The sequence below is a fragment of the Archocentrus centrarchus genome, chromosome 13 (assembly GCF_007364275.1).
Source record: "Archocentrus centrarchus isolate MPI-CPG fArcCen1 chromosome 13, fArcCen1, whole genome shotgun sequence".
Taxonomy (NCBI): Eukaryota; Metazoa; Chordata; class Actinopteri; order Cichliformes; family Cichlidae; genus Archocentrus; species Archocentrus centrarchus.
The window spans coordinates 15,616,362-15,636,855 of NC_044358.1; the positions used below are offsets into that span (position 1 = coordinate 15,616,362).

The 20,494-nt window shown below is 42.2% G+C and overlaps 1 protein-coding gene across 1 annotated transcript; it reads right to left on the reverse strand.

Annotated features, from left to right (window-relative positions):
* Positions 1 to 1,982: 1,982 nt before the first annotated feature.
* Positions 1,983 to 15,890, reverse strand: LOC115790256 (capZ-interacting protein). Its single transcript, XM_030744024.1, is given in 10 exon segments — positions 1,983 to 2,152; positions 2,154 to 2,370; positions 2,373 to 2,469; positions 2,471 to 2,500; positions 2,502 to 2,513; positions 3,023 to 3,226; positions 3,970 to 4,038; positions 4,549 to 4,614; positions 4,735 to 4,821; positions 15,749 to 15,890. Coding segments are annotated over 10 exon segments (825 nt in total). The 5' UTR covers positions 15,755 to 15,890; the 3' UTR covers positions 1,983 to 2,115.
* Positions 15,891 to 20,494: the final 4,604 nt, after the last annotated feature.

Here is a 20,494-nt window from a genome sequence, read left to right on the forward strand (position 1 = left end):
GGTTCATTTCATTCATGCCTGTTACAGTTTGGGCCTGGTACAGCCAACAGTAACCGCTGAATTATAAATAAAGGCGACTTTTGCTGGCAGTCTCTCGCCAAACCTTTCATCCTCACGGACACTGCCATATCAAGATTAACGCGAAGTGTATGTCCTAATATTGAAAAGTTTTGCGAGATCTCGCAAAAGTAACTCAGGATCTCGCAAAACTTTTGCGAGATATGCAAAACTGACTCTTTTTTTTTTTTTTTTTCCTCCCATGTTCCACAGAATGAATCTGTGCGTCTAATAAAATTAGATGCACACAACTGATAGAACACAAAGCCCATTTCATTTATAATACTGTAAATATGGTCATTAAACACAGTATTTGTGTGAACCCGAATCCTGATAAAAAAAATAACACAAATACGAATCTAGACAGTTTGGACAAATGTTGGTGGATGGCGCAGTGTTGCCAGATTGGGCAGCTTGTGAACACATTGGGGTGGAATATTATATAGATATTTCTATATAATTATAAAATTATATAGATATATAATTTTACAATAAAAACTTCCTAAAACCTACCAAATATGGTGAAAAGCAGCCAAAATTTTAACAAGTTACCCAAAGCTTGTATATTTAAATATATATCACACCTGGTGCTATTAACATGAGTTTCAGTGGAGGTTTTGTTGTGTTGGGCTGGCAACTGTCAGTCAGATCTGACAACCCTGGGGATGGGCGGTGGTGGTGGCGAATTGTGGCAGATGGAAAGGAAAAGGTCAAAGCCATCAGGTGCACAGTTTAGGAAAAAGAGAAAAGAAGAAGAGGAGAAACAAGCAAAGATAAAGGTAAGCAGAAGCTGTGTAATATTTCAGTTTCTTCCATGTTTTTTCAAATAAAAATTTAAAAGAAATTCTGAGTGTGCCTGTGATGGTGGGGGGACCTTCTGTTAAAGCCTGTCTGTCAGACCATGGCAGAAAGCTACATACACACACAGCAGTCGCTCATTACCCCCCCAAGTGTAGTAGTGCGGCGATCGCTATTGTGTGTGTTGTGGGGGGGGGCGCCGGCGGGGGATGCTCGCCCAGGGCGCCAAACAGGCTAGGACCGCCACTGCTCTGAGGAAAGTTGAATCTGTGCCATGAACAATTAATGCAGGTCTGAAGGCAAAAAAGGGAATCCAACTCAGTAGTAGCCAGGTTTACCTAAAGAAGTGGCACCCATTTTGTGTTAATAAAGGAGCATATTAGATATGTCAGATGGCCGATAATAAACGTTAAGAAGCAGTCTGTGTCCATGTTAGTTGGGTGCAACGAGACTCAACGACAGGACTCCTAAATACAAACAGAACTATGATTGTCTGTAAGGGTGCTTCATCGGGGTAATACTACTGTCCACGTCTGTATTTGGACAGAATTAATCACACCCTCCCGGATTCCTTAGCAGACACGCCTACCAGACATACAACATGCTGACGGCCGGCCAAAGAAAAGAGCAAACATGTAACATAGAGTTATTCTTCATATAAGAAGGAAGCTGTTTATTTCTGTGCATCATTTCTGTCCCTCCACAGTAGCACTGTGATTCTATGTTTTGTCATATACAAAATAAAAGACCAACATACATAAAAAAAAAAATAAAACAAAGAAACTACATTGAAATTATATACTTTGCTTAAAGTACTTTGGTATGATGTCAAAGCATTTATATATTCCTGCTTACACATATATGAAATCTAATACAACTTTTATCAGCCCCGCTTGTGGTAGTTTGAAACTTGTGTGGACGTGTCAGAGACTCCTGATATGGAAGTGCACTCTTTTCTTTATAAAAAACAAAAAAAAGCAGGAGTCACACAGACTCGACACGATGGGCGTTTCCGGTGCTCGTGGGATACAGCATCAGCTGCCATACTCATTTCCAGGTGCACAAACAGCTGCTTCTGATGACTCTCCAGTGTTTTTTTAAACTTCTTATTCAGCCAGGAGCAGGTGACAGAGGAACATAGGAGCTGATACAAAGATATAAAACCTGAATAAAGTAACTCTTCCAACAGTTTTTTTTTCATAAAAACACTGAATAACTTATTCATATATTTGTTTTTCTTAATGTAAAATTCACACCCTTTCACTGCCCCCCTTGGTCTGCCTCCTGAGGCGTCTCTTTCCACCTCAGTGTCACCTTCTTTCTGCTCAGCGGGCTCCGAAGGCAGCCGTTCCTCCTTGAAAGTGTCGGAGCTTTGGTCTTGTTCTGCTTCTTGCTCCATTTCTTCCCCGTTGTCGTGGTCGCTCTTCATGTCAGCAGTTGCTGTTTCACAGTCCCCTTCCTTGTTTTCAGCGTCTTTAAGACTACATTCAGTTTCCTCCGCTGGGCTGTCCAAATCTGGCTCCTGACCCCATTTTCTTTTGGGCTGTCCAGTTCACATGGGGACAGTCCACTCCCAGAGGCTCCTGCCTCCTCTCCAGCTGACCTCCTGTGCTGTCCTCGTGGGCAGGCGCCTTTTGAACGACAGTCCGTGCGCGAGTCTGTGTGGAAAGATGAACAACAACACGGGTTTTAGGCACAAATCTTAACCTCTACAAGAGTGTGCAAGTTTTCAAGTATGAAATGATGCTGCTAACTGTTCAGGATTAATCAGCATATGCGTGACAGCACCTAACAAATAACACTCAGGGACTCTAACTAGGCTAAGGGGATTACATCTTCAATCCACCCAGCAGGAGCACACATGAACTACAGGGGCATCTTGCTTGAGCTTATCCGAGGCCGGCCTGCTCAAACAGACGATGCAGAACACCCACTGAGAGGCTCGTCGGTGAGGACGGGGGGGGGGCATGCACCCAGCTGTGGCTTCGCAGCTCATTGGGCGATTAGCGTGAGAAACGCTCCAGGTGTCAATGTGACAGCAGATCACGTTGGTCATTTAGTGACTAAACTTATGCAAAATTCACCACAAAACATAAAAAGGGTGCATTTTGGCCTTCTAAGAGAAAATCAGCCTAACTATGTTACAAAGAGGGAATACAGCGTTTACCTTGTTGATGCTTGGTAGTGGGGTCCCTTCAGGAGGGCTGTCGAAGCTGATGGGATCCTCCTCTTCACTGGACTGACGTGAGGGTTGCAGGGCAGGGCTCAGGCGGCTGCTTGGCATGGTGGGGGACAGCGGTGCTTGCTGCAGTTTGACTTCTGGAGTCTTTGGTGAAGGCAGCAGAGCAGTGGGTGTCAGAGCGAGGTTGGCCTGAAGGGCGGGAGGGAAGATCCTGAAGTCAAGACACTAAAATTCTCCAAGACACTTTAAAAACTAATAAACCACAGTATTTAAAAAAAGGGGGAAATGAGGCTGTTTATTTGAAGATAGGACTCACTTTATGAGGAGATTAGATGAAGTAAAAATTAAACTCTAGCATTTCTTTGAACGTTTGAATATATGCAAATAAAAGTTTCACCCTGAGAATATTTCCAATCTCAGTGTGAGCAGTGCTCTTCCCTAAAAACTGAATTTAACTCATTACTTTACAGACATACGCACTTGATATTGCTCTGCCTGCAGCTGCCACGTTCCCATTTAAAATGTCACTGCTAAAAGTCTCTTCTTTACCATCTCAGTACTACAAACACTCAGAGTTATCCCCCCAGCCAGTGTCCTACCTGCACCGGAGAAAACAGAAAGAAGGAGAATCGGCAGCCCTTTTGTCCCATGGCTGCTCACCGTGTGAAACTGCTAACTGAAGGAACTAAAGTGGCAAGTCTGAGCCTGTCCAGAAGCTCTGTGGTCCATGATCCAATTAGCTCATTAATCTGAGCAGATTGCTGCATCAGGGACAAGCCCCCCCCCACCCCTCCCTGCATGTGAGCAGCTCAGGCACCAGTGACAACTGAACAGCAGGGGGCAGCAACGCTTTAAAAAACAAACTCCTGACTCTGAGGTTTAGCTTCTCCCCCTCATTCACAAATTAAGCACATATTGCACGATGCACCAACCTGCAGTTTCTCGATGGCAGCAGAGTTCCTCACTTTGACTTTAATGGGATTTGGTGGGACAGCAGATTTCTGCTAGAGAACACAGTTAGTTAAAGCCAACAAGCAATGAAATCACAAAAGCTAATATTACTACATATATACTACATACTACAATATTACAGAGTAATCATCTGCTTGTATTCTTCTTATAAAGTAGAAGTATGAAGGCACGTGTCCTGCCAAATACTAAGAATAATTATATATTTAATTGGATGTCATGATTTTTTTTTTTTATTGTTTTTATGCTTATGTAGCATTTCTGTTGTCCTTTGTGCTTTTAATGGATCATAATGTTTGTGTGGTTTGTTTGGTATTTTTACTGCAAGGAAAAAAAACAGCTGTTTCCCAATGTTTCAGGCAGAAGCAAAAAATAAAACAAAAAATAAAGTAATAATAAGAGACCACATTAGTCAACAGTACACCATCCACTGTGTTGAAACTGTGAGGTTGCAATGAAAATGCACAGTAAACAAATCCAAGTCTGTTTTCTGGGGAAGCCAAACGGAGCGCACAGGTCAGCGAACGAACACGATGACTCACATGTGACTCTTCGTTATCGTCCCTTTGATTCTGCAGCTTGAGGGAACACGGAGGTCGTCTTCGAGGCTGCGAATTTGAAGAAAGGAGCAACAGCTCACCGGCTACTTCCTTTAAGAATGTGCAAGCTGCCCTACACAGCCAAGACACGCTCAGAGATTTTTATATGAGATAAATACAGTGCATTACCTCGTCATTTGAGCTGGGCATCGGAAGAATGTGACCTTTGAACTTTCCAGCCAGCTCAGCCACCGATGGCTTGGATGGAGAATTCTTCTGAAAGAGAAAAATGGGTGAAAAATACTGAAAAGATGATTCTCTTGATAGACTGCATGTTCATATATTTAAGAAAATGTAAATACACTGAGAGAGTCCACACTGAGACCCCGAACTGGATAAAGTGGAAGAAAATTGATGGCTGGATGGACGGATTTCATCCACACACACAGACTTCAAAGGTTGGTGACAATTCCACAATTATAACACAAAAACCGCCCATGTTGGCTGAACCACAGAAGCTCAGTGTTGTAACAAAGGGGTGTGACTTACTGAACAAAGGCAGCTAAAAACTCGATCTATTTTAATAACCGTGGCATGTGCAGAAGACAGCAGAACACAAATCATGCTCTAAAATTTAAAAAAAGACGTTTTTCGCTTCCTTCTTCTTAACAAGACTCCATCAGCGTGTGGAGTTTAGTACGGGCCTCAGAGGATCTCATCTACAAAACACAGGAAGTGAGCCCCACTCCCTCTCCCTCTCTCTCTCTGAGCAGCTGTTCAGCATCACGCTGCAGCGTGTGACAGGAGGGACCTGTCCTTGTTGCTTCAGACTGTTATCACTCCTGGGTTTCTTTACTCTCAGCCTCTCCCACTGTTCCCAGGCTGATTGCTAAACATCCTCCTCCGCGCTTTTGCTTTGATGGCCAGTAACTCACCCCACTCCACTGCGGCTTGAGTAATAAGCTGGCTGATGGTGTCAGACTTAAATGTGCACAAATCTGAGGGTAGAAAACAACTTTTCCAGTTTTGGGGGCTTTTTTTTTTTTTTTTTAAATGAGCATTCAGACTGTGCATTAGCTGATCTGTTTACATTCTGCAGATTCTCGTGCACGATGTTGCCTTTTAATGGTCTGCATTGTAGTCACTGCTTGCGGGGCCCCTCCCTTTGTCTTTGTGGCTTTCCTATTACATCTCATTACCCTCATACTGACCACCAAAAAGCTCACGCTCCTCCTCACAGCTGCCAGTTCTGTCACATTTCCTGGCTGTGCACCATCACTTCACCTGCCTTGCACATTTTGAACCCTGGCCCAAGAAAACATGGATCTCCCAGGCTTCATGGATACACACATTCCACATTTTAATCGCACGCCTTATTTTCCTCACCCCCTTGTTCTCAGCATGACCTCACCACCTTGCTCCCTCCACCCAAATACGTAATGGCACCAGTGAGCCCTGCAGTGCCTCTCGTAACATTTCTCTGTGTTCTAAACCAAAGCCAGCCCTTTTCCTGAAATCTCTTTTCCCATACGTGATAAATAATTACAAGTGACCGCCCACCCACCGCCCCATTATTTTGTAACCTCTAATTGTTTAACTCTTTCCTGTCCTTCGAAAACAAAACCCTCCTTCAGGACACGAAGTCATAACACGTGCAGGCAAAGGAAGTGGAGCTCTCTTTGTTTCGATATCTGTGCTCTGATGTTTTCGATGAAGGAAAGTCGAGGCTGCAGGTTGAAAACTGAATTTGCTTTTGCCCAACAAAGATCCTTCAAGTGATCGAAATACAGGGAAGCAAGTGAAAGTAAAACTGACAGCTATGCGTAAATGTCAGGTTAGCGATTTAACATCTGCACAGCTCCGTAAGAACTAATTGGAGGTGCATTATTATTCCTTCATCCTTCTTTTATGGCAAGCCCTTATCTTTAATGAGCTTCTTCATGCAGAACGAAAATAAATGTCAGGCTCCATAAAAACTCCTGCTTTTAATGACACTCAATATGCATTTATATGAAGTGATAAATGCAATTTTGTTCATGTTTAATGTAAAAATGTCCAAGGCATGTATTATCAACACATCAGCAGTTACTATATAACTACAGTCTTCCTTATTATGTGATAATACCCAAATCCATGCGACATGCTGTCCGTGAATATAAAAAAGTGGTTTTATTAAGTTTCTCGTCAGCTTTGACTTTTACAACATTTCACAGATACAAAGTCAGCATCTTAACGAAGTGGATGAAAGCATCTTTTTCCTCTCAGCTCGTGACCACAGATGACTTCACTGGCTGCGATATCGCTGCCCCAACCGAGACCTATGGTGGGTTATCACTACTACATGTGTTTAACTTAGCTGGGACCCCACGCTCTGTGGAGAGTGGGAAACTATGTTTCACTGCAGGGCAAACTATTTCTGGGGCTCTAGGCCTGGGAAAAAAGCACCAGAGCTGTGCAGGCATCCTGGATCACAGCGCTGCTCTGTAACCCCTCAGCTCCTAAGAGAGCGTGTCCCTGGACATGTTAGACCACATCTGAAACATACCATAATCTAGCATGCAGGCCAAGCGAGCATGTCTTAAGAAAGAATAACCTTGTAAAACACATGTGACACACGCACATACACAAACACAGGCTCAGGTCATATCAAAAGTTCCCTGGAAACAGCTCGTATAGATGGTTGCATAAACAGTACAACAATTATAGTACTTTATAGATGCCTTTTTATGCTTATAGTAAGACTGGTGTTCCAGTGATCAGAGGTAGACTAAAGGGTACTTTAGTGTCATAGTAAATGAACTGTTTGCAAAAATACAGGCAGACATATTTTCACTAAAGCCCCACCCCAGCTAATATTTCAGCACTTAACCATCAACCCGTTCATCTAGTCCAGTTTGTAAAATAGTTGTGCCAAAGTCAGGATTCAGGTTCTCCATCAATTCACCCTCCAGATATTTGACCTTACAGCAAAAGAAGGTTTGTATTCAAAAACTGCTTCATATGTTCCTTGTATCAACTGATGGTGAATTTGAATTTGAAGATCTCTGTAGGCCGAACACGCACATCCAATATTAAAAGGGTGCAGAAACAAAAACAGTTACAATAGTGGAAGAAGAAAGTCCGCACACCGGAGCGCTCCTGGAACAAAGATTTGATACAAAAGGACCTTCAAACAGTGTCACGGCTGGCCGCTGTGCAGGCAGGAAGGAGGTCCCCAAAATGCAGAACTCCAGGACGGGTGTAATTTCCTCACACGTTTATTTACACCAATCATACGAAAATAATACAGAAATAAACATGAGCTCTCCCTGGAATACACCTGACGGGGAAGAGACGTGAAACTGACTAGACGTCGCTCGACTTGACCTAACACAACTAGACATACCTGAAGGACAGCGGACAACAACCAATGACACAACAACAGGAATAGAAAACACAAGACTTATATACACAGGAGGTAATGGACAAATGGGAAACAGCTGGGAGGGAAACACAGGAAACAAAACTAAACCCAAAGCACACAGACCAAAGACCTAACAAAATAAAACAGGAAGTGACCTAACATTGTACATACCGACTTGACACCTGGGGATACTGACACAGAGGGATAACAGGCACCAGCACAACAGAACACAGGGAGACAGAAACAGCGAAACCATAATAAAACAGAACTATACAACAAGAACATAAAACACTGGGGCCACCGGCCCGGGACAAACAGTCAGTAACATTTCGGGCCACCATGCCCTTCTTCAGACTTGAATTTGAACCCAGGACCTTCTTGCTGTGAGGTGATGGTGCTGACCACCGCACCACCACCCACACTGCCCTGAAAACAAACTCCACATGCAGATAAACATCACAGCTTCTGCAACACGACGCGTGACCGTCTGTTCACAAACATTTAGTTACCAAATTAACTGTTCATCAAATGTTGTGAGTCTCTATTACACACAGAAACATCAAAATCCATCTTTCTCCGACTTTTTGCCGTCATACCAGGAAAACAACGCCGCCGTTTCAGTCACACTCGTTGGGATATTAGCCAATGGACGTGTATGTGAACACGCAAATGTCTGACCCAGTCACATCACATATTCTAAATGACCATTACTCTACCAGCTCCCTACTAAAACGTCTGTGCGATGTTGGCATGTGCTGGCATACAGTTTAAGAGGAACATTTCCTGCTGTGAGAAGGAAAACTTTGGAAAATATAGCAGGAGAATTAGAAATTTTAATATCTAATGGTGGCACCAAAACTGGAGACTCACGTTTGCCACCAGGAAGATGCTAAGATGCTGCTTTGGTCACCACAGAAGTCAAACAGTGTCTCGAAATACCTGACCTATGAAGGTGCTAAAATTTTTAAATATACTACTTTAAAGCAGACACTTCCATCTGAATAAATGAAACAATACGTTGTCCTCTATCAACTCCATACATGCTCTGTGGCTGTGTTCAGCAAAGTGCCAACCAGCGCCTTAATTTTTTCAGGCTGAGGACGGAGACACGAGGTTTACTGAATGACCGGCAGAAGTGAAGGAGAACAGAGACGCCACAGATCACACAAAAGCCAATTACTGTCTGTTCCTTCCTGTGATTCCCATTTCCAGAGGCAGGAGAGGAGAAGCACATGATGTTAGCCTGCTTAAATCTTAAGCATATCTGCTTGTGCAGTTGTCTGAGAGCAACAGGCCGTTTATATAATTAGATCTGATAGGAGGTGCTGTCTGGCGCAGGATCCTTTAACTCTGAATCCTAATATCTCTAACTGGCGAGCCCGGGGTGCCAGTCGGTTAAAGTGAAGATAAATACAGCGCACGGCTGTTCAGCATGATTTTGTTCAATAAGTTCACCGAGCACAGTGGCTTCAATTTGAGTCTTTGTTTTCACAAGTCGGTGTGCTCTGCCAGGGTGAAAGCACCACAGCGAGCAGCTCCCTTCTGCCTACACTTGTTAAGTGGTAAGAGAACAGACAGGCCCTCTCTTGCTTGCTGCTTTTCCAGGAAAAACATGATGTGTTTTGGACCAGACCCTCATCTGAAAATCTCAGTTTTCCACTGCCCATTACTGGCACTGTCTCTGTGTGTTTTCACTTACGTGTGCCAGTGTGTTTTAAAGGTCCTGAATCAGCGGGATGAGGTAAAGGGGACAGAGTCATTCACTAGCTGCTGCTGCCTCCAGGGAAACGGGAGGTGCTGCAGACACAGCGTAGTACTATAGTCTGGGGAGGGAAATTATTAATAAGCATCCAGAGGAAAGGGAAAAAAAAATCCAGATGAACTGGAGAACAAAAAGATGCACATAAATTTAATTCCCAAGAATAACCACAAGACCAGAACAGACATTTTTTTTTTTCTTAAATGTGATAAATGCACCAACAGATGAGCCAAATCCAGAGTGACTTCAGCTGCATTCATAAACAAATTGTGAATATGAGAATGCACTGTGACATTTCAGCATGATAATGCCGGCCTGCTGAAAAGTGATCTGAGCTGCTGAGACTGAACGATGAGAAACAAAAGCTACCAGAAGGAGTAAACAGCACTGCCTGAATCTTTGAACTTAATCGTGAAATCTTTGATTATCACGAGGTTCTGGAATTCTCATTCACTCCGATCCAACGAGCACGATGAGAAACCATCTGGACTGTGGATCCGTCACAGGATGACTTCATTCGGTGGAGTCCCGCTTTAATTATGTAGCTCCAAAGAGTGCCACAGGATCTGGAATCCTTTCGTACGCAGCGGTCAGATTCTGTCACTTTGGCTTGAGCCTGAGTCGTGTAGTGATGGCAGTGAAGGGATTTTATAACAGGACGCAGACACGGCGGTATTGTGCGTGAAGCTCGTGAATGAAATATAACATAATCTTTTCCCTCTCTTTTCTTTCTATTGGGAATTTAAACTGTCTCTCATTTTTCCACAACTCTTCCTCTTCCCCGGCATTTTCTAAACTCCATTTCATATTTATATGAGCACTGAACTGCATGTGTTTCTAGATCATCTCAATCAAACCTAAACCTTTCAGACCCGAGACTGTGCCACCCACTCCTACCCCACACAGCAGGATGTTCTTTGTGTGTCAACTGAAAGCTTACGCTTTGGCTTTACTCCCCCACCGCCATCACATGTGCCTGAGGATGGTTCTACCCGTCACCTGTTTTCAGTCATATTATACTTGCTGAAGACGGTTTCATATCTTATTCATTCAGTGAGGTTATAAAATCTGAAGCAGGTTCAAGTTACCCTGCAGTATACACAGAAATTATCCCCACATCAACCTGCTACAACATTTAAACTGAGTCATAATTCTTTTCACCTTTTCACAGGACTCTAAACTAAGCACCCCCCCTTACTGCTTCTACAGGAATAAGAGGGTAAGTAGCAGCCAGGTGCTGCTAAAGTCAAATACACTTGATTAACTGATCATCAGCAGACGTTTTGGCAGTTTTCTGGTTTGGAGTATTCAGGTGTGTGTTAATGAAAGGCCACAATCTTCCCAGGCGTAGATGTCGCACCGTGCAATGCTCGGAGAGACTGCAAAAAGAGCTACATCTCAGACTCTGCAGGACTGAGTTAGCATGTTAAATGTTAAAGTTCACGACATTAGAGTTAGAAAAACGTTGAACACGTATGGCCGGTATGAAGGTACGTCTATTCTCACTTAAAGGAACACAGCTTAGCTTTGCAAGGTTGCATCTGAACAAACCACAAGACTTCTGAAGACTTGTGGTTTGTTTTGTAGCCACAGGAACTGGGCATCTTGCACTCATTGAAGCAACCATGAAGTCCTCTGTATACTAAAGTATTCTAGAGTCAAATGTTAGGCCATCTGAAGCTTGGCCGAAACTGGGTCATGCAACAGGACAATGACTCCGAGCACAGCAGCAAGCCTACAAAGGTCAGACCTCAACCGGACTGAAACACTCTGGAGGGACCCAAAGAGAGCCGCGCATAAACGAATGCACGCAAACCTCAAAGCACTGAAGCAACATCATAAAGATGAGTGGGCCAAAATTCCTCCACAGCGATGTGAGAGACTGATAAAGTCACAGAGAAAACAATTACTTCAAGCTATTGATACTGAGTCAGAGGGTGTACACAGATTTTTACGCGGCAGCATAAAGTCCTATGAAAACTCTTTCATGTGACTGTACACGCACAAACTCCAAAGATGCATGTTCCAAACTACAACAACCTAAAACCCAATATTTTCCACAGTTCTGCAACATAGTGCATTAAATAATTAAGCAATAATGAGGAAATCCTAAATACTGAAAATCTTAAAGGGGTTGCAACATCTTCCCAAAATTGCGAAACTTATCTTGGGAAAATGATACTTGCAAAGTATGAGCATCTTGCAGCACTTATTGAGCTTGCACTACTTTCTGCCAAAAAGGAAATAAGAGCATGGCTACATGCCAAATTTAGAAGAGGGTGGTTGAGGAGGTGCAGGCAGTATGGGTTAACTGTTCTGTAGGGAGATCTGTAAGAAAGTTTGAAACTCATGATGATAGTTTTGTTTGGGGGGGGGGTTGCAGTTTCCACTTCCTCTGTCTGGCCCACTGCTCTCAAAAATCTTTGTGCAATTAGGTTTTTTAGACTTTATACAGAAAAGTCAGCATGTTTGAGAAGCTGCAGATGTCGAAGACAGCACAGGCAGCCTTGTACCACGTCAGCTCTGTCACGATGAAGATCTTGAGAATTTGTCTCGAATAACTGAGCTGGGGCAGAAGTTATGTGGGCAGCATTCAAATATCGATGAAATCTTCACAGTCTACATGTATCCATTCATGGCATAACTGTGTTAAAGGTAAACAGCATGAGTGTTTGCTTCCACATAGCAGTGTCCTCTGAGTTATCTCCTCTGCAGTTCCCACCCCACATATAGTATCTCTCTGGCCCATGCATCGCTTTGAACTGAAGCTCAAAGAGGTCCCGTCCTGATAGCGGGACTTTTTAGTCTGAGGGCCTGTGTGGGCTGCAAATAACAACATTGTTTAGGAAAAGATCAACAGAAGTGTTGCAGTAAATCGCAGCCAAAGTATTTAGGGGATTATGAGGCTTAACGAAGCATTAGATCGGTCGTAAAGGTGCAAATATCCTCCTGTGAGTCAAACCGAGTGAGAACTTCAGGCAAAGTAGAGAGTAGAACTGTGCAGCACCAGGACACAGAAAAAGTCTCATTTTAGGTTCAACTGGGCCAGTTTCACATCTGATGGGAACAATTAAAATGCTTCAGCCAGCTGCAGAATCAAACCCATTTGTCAACCACACATATTGTGTGAGTCCCCCAGGCTTCAAAAATATAAATGCACTTATTATATTAAAAAAAAAAAAAACTATGTGGAAAATTTTCCGCCTCCATTGTTGTCTTTTTATTATTGCAGTTCACTTCTTGCTGAACGAACCGCCACCAGCTTATTATAATTATTGTCATACTAAGCAGGAGGAGGACTATTGTCTGCAGACAATAATCATCTCACTCATTTATACAGTGCATCTGTATCATCATCCAGGAACATGCGCTGCAAACATTATTAGAAAATCTAAGCAGTGCCAAAAGTGGATCACGAGGAGTAGAAGTTACTTTTTGTAACGAGCGCAGGTTATCTCGTTAAATTAGCCAAAATAAAACAGGGTTTGCTTTCACCCTGTTACTGTTACTACCAGCATGTCTGGCCACAAGGAAGAAAACATGCTCACAGGATGTCACGTAAAAAGAAAAAGCACAACAGGAAGAATCAGTTTTAAAGTCACTAAAGATGCTGTTTGTCCAAATATCAGTTATCCATCCCACTCTATTAAAGCCTTTTGAACACGCCAATGAATTTTATTAACTGTAAAAGTTACAAAACAGTGAACAGACTCCCCACTGTGTGCGATTTAAACGGAGACCCAACCATACCGACTGCGTGACTCCGAGGACAGGCTTCCACTTCCCTTGATGTTGGTGTTTTGCATTCGGCGAGCTTCACGGTCAGTTAGGGGTCTGTTTTATGTTTGAACATTTATCTCGAGATCAAACCTGTCGCATCATTTTTCTAAAACCCCACACATTTAGCAACACTTTGTCTGACATTTGTGCAAATGAATGCAACCTGTGATTATGGTGATAATATTTGCATTTTTAAATGAGAAAGTCATTAACTTGGGAAGTTTCATATCTTTTAGCGTCTAAATACACCAGACTTCCCAGTTTGACTCCTGCCTATAATAAGTATTTTAAACACAGCCTTCTTCTTTGTTAATGATGTCAAGAAACCAGAAAAAAAGACTTCTGAATTTGACTTTATTCAGTAACTTGATTTTTGTTCTTAAAAACTATGCAAATTAGCACAAATTTAGATCAATAATGCCCCAGATGCACGTGTAAATGAAAGTAGTCAAGAGGGCAGGTTTCATGGTGGCCCGCAGATAATATTCACAGTACATAAGAAGGTTAATAACAATAATGGGGGCACCATTTAAACGTCATGTTGTTGTAAAGCAAAGTGGAAAAACTAACTCATTAGCAAACGTCTGGCTGGTACAGACCGAGTTCCTGTGTTACTGGTCGCTTTACTGTGGATTACATAATAAATGTGCACGCCATATGGTTGGCAAGGCGATCTCAAATACTCAGTCCTCCAGCTGTGGGGATGTTTTTTCCATAAGAGGAAAACCACCACACATATACAGTACTAATTCTCAGGTGTTTGCACACACACACACACACACACACCACACACAACACACACACACACACACACACACACACACGCTTGTAATTCCATAACAAGAAACAAAAAGTTTAAGAACTTCTCTTCAGGCCGGCTCGAGGGAGGATGACGTAACGTGAACGTGAGCCGTGATTTTCTTAAACTCGAACCACCATCAACATCTGATCTCCTCAAAGCCAAAAAGCTGAAGCGGCCTAAATGACAGTGCGCGTGAGGCGGACGTTACCGCAGAAAATGCCGAGATTCGGGAGAAGTGAACCGCAGGCATCCAGCAGAAATTCTCATTGACAAATCAAAAATGACAAATTTCACTTCACTAAATGAGGCAGTTGTGGGAACAGTGAATGAGCATCGTCATCAACAGAAGCATGAAACTGCTGACAGGTAACGGTCAGATGTCCGGGTCTGTGCTTCCACGGTGTCATCCAGAAAATGTTTGACTCATCAAACGCACATCGGTGGATGCAAGTTCTGTTTTTTTAACAGCTTCCAGGAAGTATTCAATATCAGAAATACTTGTTCCTTATACCACCTTTTAATCTTTTAAGATTTGAAGGTGCTTCCTTTTTGCTACAGGAAAAGATGAATAAACTCTTAAATCCAAATCTAAAGCAAATTTGAAGAATGCGAGAGCTGTTTTGGTCTTCATCTTGTGCCGCAGAGAGAGGGAAAAAGGGTGTTTTCCTATTTGCCACATGAGGTTGAGAATGAATGGCTGAGGGAACAGCTTGTTTTGCAGGGAGGAGGCCACAAACCTGTGAGCAAACTGCGCAGAGGAAGGCTCGAGCACACTTCCTATACCATAAAGAAAAGCTCATGTTCTTTTTTTAGCTCCAGCACCAGTGAGTAAAGGAAAGGCTGGGATCTGAGACGTGGCTGGAGGTCTACAAAGCTCCAAGAAGGCTTAAAATGATAAAAAAAAAAATAAAAAAAAAATCTCAATTTACGCTACAAATTTGTCACAGCAGCCAAACAGCAGCAGGTGAGAGATCAGTTCCATTTCCTTCCTGTACACTGTTGCTGTGTTATGAAATTGTGACCACAAACCTGCTATTGAAGCATATTGGCCTGATGCTCAAACACACAGAGCCAAACAGGGAGAACATAGTGTGTATCTTTGGTGTATCTGTGAGTCAACAACAGAAAAAACTGTTGGGGTTTAAAATGGGTTTAAAATTACGTCACACAGCTATCACGTGCAGCTTTCCATCATAATATTATCATACACTCACTGTATGATAATATCATTATAATAAAGACATAGCACATGCACATAATGAACCACGGGTGTAACACGTGTTTAAACAAGCTCCAGTTCCTCCAGAAATGTCACAATAATAACACTGAGCACAAATACACTCTGAGCTCCTGCGATGCTTTAATTCCAACCACGCGGTGTCTGCACACAACCACATTAAATGTTAAAAACATCTGGCTTCAGAGCACGGGCTGCATAACAGTTACATATAGTTTCTACCTCCATCCTGTCGAAGTGCCAGAGATCGTCCCCTCCTGCTTTCCTCTCTCCGTTTCGGCCTCTTGGCGCAAACTGCTGCGGCTGCGGGGAAAGTGAGACGCGCAGAGAGCGCAGAGAGAAACTCCGCGTTTATATCTGGAGCCAAATCAGCCTCATGGACTCGGAGGAGGAGCGGACAACTTTTACGCGCAGTTGGCTCCTTCAACGCTGTCAAGTCACTCGGGTTGAAAACACTACTTTTCTTAGAGACTTTCAAAATAAAGCACACTTGGCCTTCGTTTGAAATTGCGTTTGGCAGCTGCTATTAAAACCGAAGGAGAATCCAAAGGTATCTACAATAAATGTCAGTTTATGTTAGGGGACATACTAGTGGATGCTTTATCTCAGGCCTGCTACAGGGACACACTCATCTGTGAGGTGGTGTGGATGTGGCCAATGTTTCAGTCATTTACTTAACAGCAGCAGCAGATAATCTACCAAATAAATTATGAACTAAATAGTTTTTTTATTTGTTTACGCTTTTAAATCATAAGTATACTTTCAGCTGAAAAAGTATAAATTACTCAATATTTGGAGCTTTTATTTTGAAGGCAGCCCTGCCTCTGACCTGCTGTTTTTCTGCTTCTCTGTGATTTGACTAATCTGTGAGAGGTTGGTTATCAGGTAGGCGGTGAGTATTTTTTTTTTTGCTGTGTTCAGCTCCTCTGATACTGTGTTCTCCCACAGTATCAGAGACAAATGTCTCATTAACTACATGCTCTTCACTTCTGTGCATTGCTTCTTAATGGTTGCATCATCTGACGTAAACATCCTGCAGGGTCGCTAAAAGTTAACTTGACAAATAATTAGAACTAATTGGAGACAAATATCTGTAATTAAAAGCCTGAGTGTTTTTTTTTTTTTTTGGGGGGGGGGGGGGGGGGGGGGGGCATTTCTAACCTTAAATGAGGACATTTGAAATGCATGCATCCTTACTGCTTCCTGCAGCTTGCCCTCTGTGCACATTTCTCATGCTTTAAATGTAGAGAATTTAGCATTTCCTGTTTGATGTAAGTCGGGGATCCTCACAGCTGGTAACTTACACAACCATCAGCTGACTGTGCAGGACCCTGCTGTCCTGCACAGGTCCAGAACCAAGGGAAGTCAGTCATTCATGGTGCTCACAGTGTGCTGCATGGTTCTGTTTTAAAGTAGACGCTTCTGTATGTTCAGCTGTCAAACAGCCAGAATCTGGTCTGAGTTTGGAACTGCCAGAGCTAAAGGATCTAGAGCGGAAGTGCCAGCCCAATTTGAAATCAATTAGGTTGGACCAATAAACCACAATTACATATATACTTATTGTTACACACACACTACAGCCTGCAACTTGCTGCACAAAACTTGTCCCACGAGCCTGTGACATAATTTATTTATGCCTAATGCCTGCAACATTAGCATATGCATGGGATATATAGAAGTTATAAATGATAAAGGACGACATCACTCAAGCCATGCGACGACTTCACACATAATGGCATGAAGAAAAATTATAGTCAAGTGATCGTCATGCATTATGTATTCTGAATAATATATTAATATAAAAAAAATAAACATTTTCATTAATTACAAGCTCAATATTTTATTTTAAAAGTTGTAACAAAAAAATCGCTTGTCACAGAAGTTGAAACATCAGTAATAACTTTTGGTTATCTTTTTGGGACATAAAAAGTGAACAAAAACATTAAGCGTTTAAAAACTGGTATTACACAACATGCAAATGTGCCACATCACAATTTGGAGGGTATTTACATTGATATATCTAATAAACAACAATTTATATTCAATAATTAAAACCAAACCTGTGTGAACTTCATCAGTACGACCGGCTTCATGTCATCAACACCAGCTCATATAAAAGTATATTATTTACTGCAGCATAATATTGTGTTACACAAGTAACCCAGTTTTGTCATTTGATCATGGCTGACCCCAAAAATAACTTGCAGAGAATTTAAACATATTTTTAACTTTACAGACATTTTTACTCCTAATTAATAAGGCTGGCATCATTTCACAACATCAGCAGGGCGCCAAAAAAAAAATGTCATTGGCAGTATTTAAGCAGTTGTAAATGACTTGTTTGCATGTAATCTCCTTAATGAATGATATCAAGTCATTTTGAGCCAAAAAGAACATTTTTGTCACAAGGTAAAAGCTTTTATATATATCCTTCATTTATCCAGGTTGGCCAAGAGGGCAGCAGAGATCACAATAAATATCACAGCACAGAGAAGGTACAACAATGCAGCGTCATAAGGATACAAAACAGGTAATTATTTTATATACAACTGTAGCGTCCCGGTTGAAAAGATGGTCTCTTTAACTGATGGTTCACGATCCTTTTATTTGAAATGCCTTGCACGTGAACACACCGTAAGAGCTACAAAATATACAGAATAAATATACATTAATAACTCAAACAGTATGTTGCCTTTAACCTTTTCCTTTGCTTTAAATTACAACCTTTTAACATTGTTTTCTATTATTTCCTGCACCATGAAACTAAAACGAGATATGCCATGTTCCAACATTCTATGACTTTACACAACACAACACCGAAGCTTGTAAACCTTAGCATGACTAATTTACATGAGCACCCTCTAGTGGATGCGAACGTAATTGCAACACTTAATAGCAATCTGTATGCTTCGTGAACTATAACTATATATGCATTGACACAACAAAATGAAGATACCAACCTTGTTCCCTCATCAACCAGGTGCTGAGCAACCCTTTAGAGCTTAAAATTATGCCTTAACAATTCTTTTCTCCGTCCTTTACCGTGGAGTGCACCTTCTCTCTGTACACTGGACTTCGCGCTACTGCTGCAGTTTGCGACAATCGATTTACGGCCTTGTCGTTCTGAGCCTTTCAAAATAAAAGCATTAGCGGCGTTACTGCTGCAGCAGAATAACAAACACTCATTAATCAATTTACCATAAAGAAAATATCAGGTCAGTTACACTCCCACCAAATCATTAGAACTTAACTGGTAAACAAATGGAGCGATAATGATTTCCTAATGAAGAAATGACCTGTAACCTTAACTCTATGAAAACACATAGCACATAAGAAAGAACCTTAAACTGTAAATTGTAGTTAAACAGTCTCTAATAGCAGAACCAGTTTCTGCACCGGGCGTTCCACTATGGAAGGTTTACTGGAACACTGTCCTTTCTCCATCTTCCTTTCTCCAAAGCGAATCTTTACCTTCCTTACAAGTCCGTCTTTGTCAGTCACTGTTTCCATTACACGTGCTAGTCTCCATTCATTGCGAGGCAAATCATTCATCTTCTCCATGACAACATCTCCAACCTTCAAATTTCTCCTTGGAGTGTGCCATTTCTGTCTCGTTGCAATGTTGGAGAGATACTCCCTTTTCCAACGTGACCAAAACTGTTCTGACAGGTACTGCACCTGCCGCCATCTTTTCCGTGCATAAATGTCCTCTTTGATGAATTTACCTGGTGGAGGCAAGGCTACCTTTGACTTCATAGTAAGCAGGTGATTTGGGGTCAAAGGCTCGGGGCTGTTTGGGTCACTGAGGTTGTCCACTGTAAGAGGCCTGCTGTTCACAATCGCCATTGCCTCATAAAAGAATGTCCTTAATGATGCGTCATCCATTCTGCCTAATGAAAGTGAAGCTGTTGAGCGCAGAATGTTTCGAACTGTCCTGATTTGCCTTTCCCATACACCTCCTGTATGGCTTGAATGAGGAGTGTGCATTTTGAAGTCACACTGTTTCTCGGCCAGAAATGTGATAATGCGATTAGAGTCCACTTGTTTTAGGGCTTCCTGCAGTTCATTTTTTGCTCCAACAAAGTTGCTTCCTTGATCGCACCTTATCTCACTGACTGCTCCTCTTATAGCTATAAAACAGCGGAGCGCATTGATGAAAGCGTCTGTTGTCATGTCGTCCAACATTTCTATGTGGACTGCTCTGCAACAAAGGCATGTAAAAAGAAGTCCATAACGTTTGTGCACTTTGCGAGCTTGTTTGGTTAGAAAGGGACCGAAACAGTCCATTCCACAAAATGTAAATGGTGGGGATGGCTCTAAGCGCTGTCTTGGGAACTCAGACATTTTCTGTTCCTCTGTGCCTCTTCGGAGTCTGCGACATTTTACACATTGGTGTATGAAGTTTGCAACAGCTTTGTTGATGCCTGGAATCCAAATTCCATTTGACCTGATCTCATTGATTGTCAATCCTTTCCCTTGGTGATGCACTTTACTGTGAAAATGAGCTATTATTAGTTGAGTGACATGGTGACCCTTTGGAACTAATATTGGATGTTTCAGTGCGGAGGAGAATGAAGCATCTTGGAGCCTTCCTCCCACCTTAAGGAGTCCATCACTATCAAGAAAAGTGTCCATTTGAAACAGTTTGCTTTTGAGAGGAAGTGCCTTTCCATTCTTGAGCAACTTTATCTCCTCTGCATACTCAGTTGCTTGTACATCCTTTAGAATAACACATTGTGCGTTTTGTCTTTCCTGTACTGTACTGTGGCCTGTTGTTTTATCTCTCTTGGCACAGCGAATCAGTCGAGCTATGGCTTGAGTGGCTTTGTATCATGAGGAAAACTTTGTCAACTTGTCTGATAAACCTTTCTTCTCTGTTTTGAGCGTGTTTAGTGCATGTACCCTTTTAACCTCTGGATCTCCGAGTGGTACGTTCATGTCAATCTCTGCAGCTGGTGGGATTTCTTT